Source organism: Sceloporus undulatus, chromosome 1, assembly GCF_019175285.1.
Source record: "Sceloporus undulatus isolate JIND9_A2432 ecotype Alabama chromosome 1, SceUnd_v1.1, whole genome shotgun sequence".
Lineage (NCBI taxonomy): Eukaryota > Metazoa > Chordata > Lepidosauria > Squamata > Phrynosomatidae > Sceloporus > Sceloporus undulatus.
Window position 1 is genome coordinate 82,782,408 of NC_056522.1, and position 4,353 is coordinate 82,786,760.

The 4,353-nt window shown below is 38.5% G+C and overlaps 1 protein-coding gene across 1 annotated transcript in view; it reads right to left on the reverse strand.

The window, feature by feature from the left end:
* Positions 1-367: 367 nt before the first annotated feature.
* Positions 368-4,353, reverse strand: part of SCAF8 (SR-related CTD associated factor 8) — a 56,865-nt gene continuing 52,879 nt past the window's right edge. The window contains 1 exon segment of the mRNA XM_042473320.1: positions 368-3,277. Within this exon segment, the coding sequence (XP_042329254.1) occupies positions 1,635-3,277 (1,643 nt within the window). The 3' untranslated portion in view covers positions 368-1,634.

Here is a 4,353-nt window from a genome sequence, read left to right on the forward strand (position 1 = left end):
ACTAAATTACACACCATAAAATTGCAAATTCCTAGATGCCAGCACCCAAAACAGGGCAACCAGACATCTTCTGGGATTTTTTTTTCAAGCTTGGTATATAAAAAGTTCAGAATCAAAACAGTAATTAACTGTACAGCCAATTTATTTCAGTAAGAGAGCAATCCTATGCATGTATACTCTGAAGCAAGTTTCACTGAACTCAGTAAAACTTATTCTCCAGTAAGGAAGCACAGAACTGCATCCTAAGTATCTTAAATGTCTGACCTTCCAAATGGTCAGCCATTAGTTTTAAGGTGAAGTGTTCTGTTGATCAAGTGACTCAATGTTTTGGACAGTAACTGTGAACCAGATATTCACTGCAAGCAAATAATCACAAAGTATTTTAATGCTACCACTTTCTACCCAGTAACACCAAAAATATTACAAAAAAAAGAAGAATTCAAACATTTGCTTCAATTTTCACTTCATACATATTCACACTTAAAAAACCAACGGCCCTAAAGCCTTAATGTATACTCTTTAGAGCATACAAGACTTCACCTTCTAAAGCAATACAAATTCAGAAGAGCAAATATTAATTTGATTTAACCACTCATATCAGCCTCTATAGTACACTTGCTACCTGAAGAAGGTGAAAGACAAAATTTCATTTTATAACCTAATTTCATTTCAGCTTTATTTAACTGTCTACATTATTCTGTGAGTGTGTGCACATACACTATCACACACAGAAACAGTGGTATCTACATACAGTTTTACACAAATATTTACATACATATGTTATACACAAACTAATGTGATTCCATGATTTTTCTTTTTTCTTGTTTTAGTAGAAAAGCATATGCCTTTATAGCATATTTTAATTGTTGCACTGGTCTTACAAGAGTACTATAAACCTTTTGCAACAATTAGCTAAAGCACAGTTCATCCAGGATTTTATAGATTGTATATAAAAAATACAATACCTAGAATGCTTATCAAACAAATAATGCTTTATTGGCATCTAAAAAAACATTAAAACGTATGTTAATTTTCATTGTTTTGACCCACTGCATTACGAGGAACAAACCACGGACACTTATTTTTGAAAAACAGAGACTATAATGCAGAAATTTCAAGAACACACCATTTCTGTATTATTTATGCTCCCTCTTTTCTTTTTTTCTTTTTGTCATTGGCCAAACTGCAGGAACATTCAGAATCACATCTCTGCCTATGCTTTAAAATTCTGCAGCAGCCTAAAAATCTGGACACGATACACCAGCACCTTTCTTCAAGTATAACAATTTCTATGGCCAGTCTAATAGCAAGATCTAAAAATTTCCATTTCTTCCATAGGAAGTCTTTGTTTGACAAGCTGTTTTTATCCTTGTGAAGTAAAAGCAAGTGGGGCAAGTTTGTCAGAAAAATTTAAAAAGAAAAGAAAAGAAAGGTTACCTACCATGTTCAAATTAAGAACAATATTCTATACAAGTCAGTCGTACATCTATTTAAGTGAAAGATGAACATGAACATCAGATTAACTTAATTCTGGCAGACAAAAAGTAAACTACTACGGTCCAGTCAGCCATTCATCTATTACAGAGAGAGATGACAACTTTACAAAAGGTATCTTTTTACCTACTGAGTGATGATTATGTCCCCTCAGTTTCTGTGCTTTCTACCACTGGTTCACTTTTTAATTCAGCTTCTGTGTCACTCTTCTCTTTTTTTGTGTCACCTGAAGGTGTCAGCTTTTCATACAGTTCCGATTCATCCTGTACTTCCACAGCAGGTGGCTGACTTTCTGTCTCTGTGTTTTCACCATTAATTTGGGGCACACTGTCAGCTTTTTCTTGAGAAGTGCCACCTTCAAAATATTCAAATGCCCTTGGATGTGGAGGGGGTATCCAGTTGTTCTGTATTCTTTCTCTCCCAAATCGGTTTCCATTAATTTCTCTACCAAAATTAAAATCTCTGTCATCCCTGTCCCTCTGCCTTTCCCATGGTCTACGGCGGTCATCAAAGTCTCTGTGAGTATCTTGTTCAAGTCCCCTGTTCCAGCTAGGACCACTTCGAGGTTCAAATCTGTAATTTGTTTGTCGAAACCTCTCTCTATCTTCCTGGAAGCCTTTAAGACCACCATATATAGGAAAAGCATGGCGCTCTCTCTCATCATAATCTCCTCTTTGTCCCCAGTGCTTATCTGAATTGAAAGCAAAATGATCTCTTCTGTTGAGGTTATCCATACCTGGTCTTCCAAAGTTCTCTCTTAAATCTATGTGTGGCCTGGTAAAATGTTCTCTTCCATCTACCGGAGGTCTTCCTAGAGCCTCCCTTGGATCTAATGGTGGCCTACCAATAGAATCCCTAATATCTCCTGATGATGGCCGATTAAGATTCTCTCTATTTTCCACTGGAGGAAAGCGGTAGTCTCTATCTCCCTCTTGGTGAATGCTATCATCTCCAAGTGGTAATCTTTTATCTGGATTAGAAATGTTGTCTATACTTTGCCTACCAGAACTTCCAAACGGCCTCTCTGTTTGAGTAAAAAGGTCTCCTGAAAGGAAAGGAGCTCTTAGTGGAGGAAGGGATGGGTCAAGGATAGTTGGAGGAGGAATACTACGCTGTATTGGTATTCCAGGCTGTAGTAATGGAAATCTTGGACCAGGTGGCTGTGGCATTAGTCCAGAGCGGATATCTACTAGAGGCATTCCAGGCAACCTTTGACTAGTAAGAGTTAAATGGGGTACAGATTGAATTCCAGTGGGTGGCTGTAGCCCCAAAAGTCCAGATCCACTGGTAATATTTGGTGGTGGTAATCCTAGCAGTCCAGAACTACTTGAGACAATTGGTGGTGGTAATCCCAGAAGGCCAGAGTTGCTTGATACAATTGGTGGTTGAAGTGCTGTCAAAAGCCCAGAGGTACTTGACACTATGGGTGGCTGGACTCCTGACAAAAGCCCAGAGTTACTTGACACTATTGGTGGCTGAAGTCCCATTAGAAGGCTGGAGCTGCTTGAGACACTCATGGGCTGGAGTCCTGTCAGCAGCCCAGAGCTGCTTGAGACACTTGTAGGCTGAACACCAGTCAGGAGCCCAGAACTGTTTGAAGGACCAGATGGTGGCACTCTTGTCAAAAGTCCAGAGCTGCTTGAGACACTGGGTGGCTGCACAAGCCCAGAACTACTTGAGACACTAGGTGGCTGGATTCCTCCTACAAGCCCAGAACTTGTTGAGGCGCTAGGTGGCTCAGCTGCTGCAATGAGTCCAGAACTGCTTGAAACATCATCTTGAACTGAAATACAAACACAAAAATTTTAAATGAGCAAGGAAGGTATACATACTATTAAATAATCATTTTCCTTTCATGTTGTGCTTGGAATTTTAACACAAACTTTACCATTATGATCAACAGTACAATTAAGCTAAATTGCAATCAACATATATAAACTGGATTCTCATCAAAATCCGTAATAACATGTTTAGACCAAGTAGATTAGACCACGGAATGAGTAAAGGTTTAGAAAAAGAAATTACAAACTTTAGAAATGGTTTAGCTAGCTAGAGTGACGTACTGAAGTAAAACCAAGTGAAAGAAAACCAAGCTCTAGAACTGCCTTTTTCAGCCTACCATGTTTTGGGGTTATTAAGATATTTGAATCATTTAAAAAAAAATTGCAAGTACAGTAGGCCCTTAGTATCCACAGGGGTTTGATTTGGTTCTAGGATCCCCATAGAAACCAAAATCCATAGATGCATGAATCCCATTACAGTGCGCCCACGCTATACCTGGGCACACTATACGCACTTATATAAAATGGCAAAATCAAGGTTTGGTCTTTGGATGTTCAAGAAATATTTTAAAACCATGGATAGCTGAAACCCTGGATGCAGAATCCATGGCTATGGAGGGCTGACTGTACAGTTTGACAAAATTAACATGAGCATACTAAGAAAGGCCTGTGATACTATAACAAAAAATGACAACATGAGGCCTTATCAGAACACTCCAAACTATAGGAAAGAATGCTAATTTTGTTCCATTTGAAACAGCAAGGAGCTTCAGACATGCTGAATCCACTTACTCTCACTCATTTCTAGCAGAAAAAAAAGAGTTGTAGAGCTATACTGATTGAAATGAGAATTTCAATCAATGAATAACATCTTTTAAAAGCTTCTGGTACACAGTGTTTAGTCTTCTATCTCTCTCCGATTCTAAATTTGCAGGCAGTTAACATATGTACAACATTCAATCATTTCAGTCTACCTACAGATACATCATGTATATCTGGTGAAGTTGACTTTTGGGCGTTTAAGACCAAGAAAGCTTTTTTAGCCCTCCTCCTGACCACCATCTTGAGGGGGAGAGAA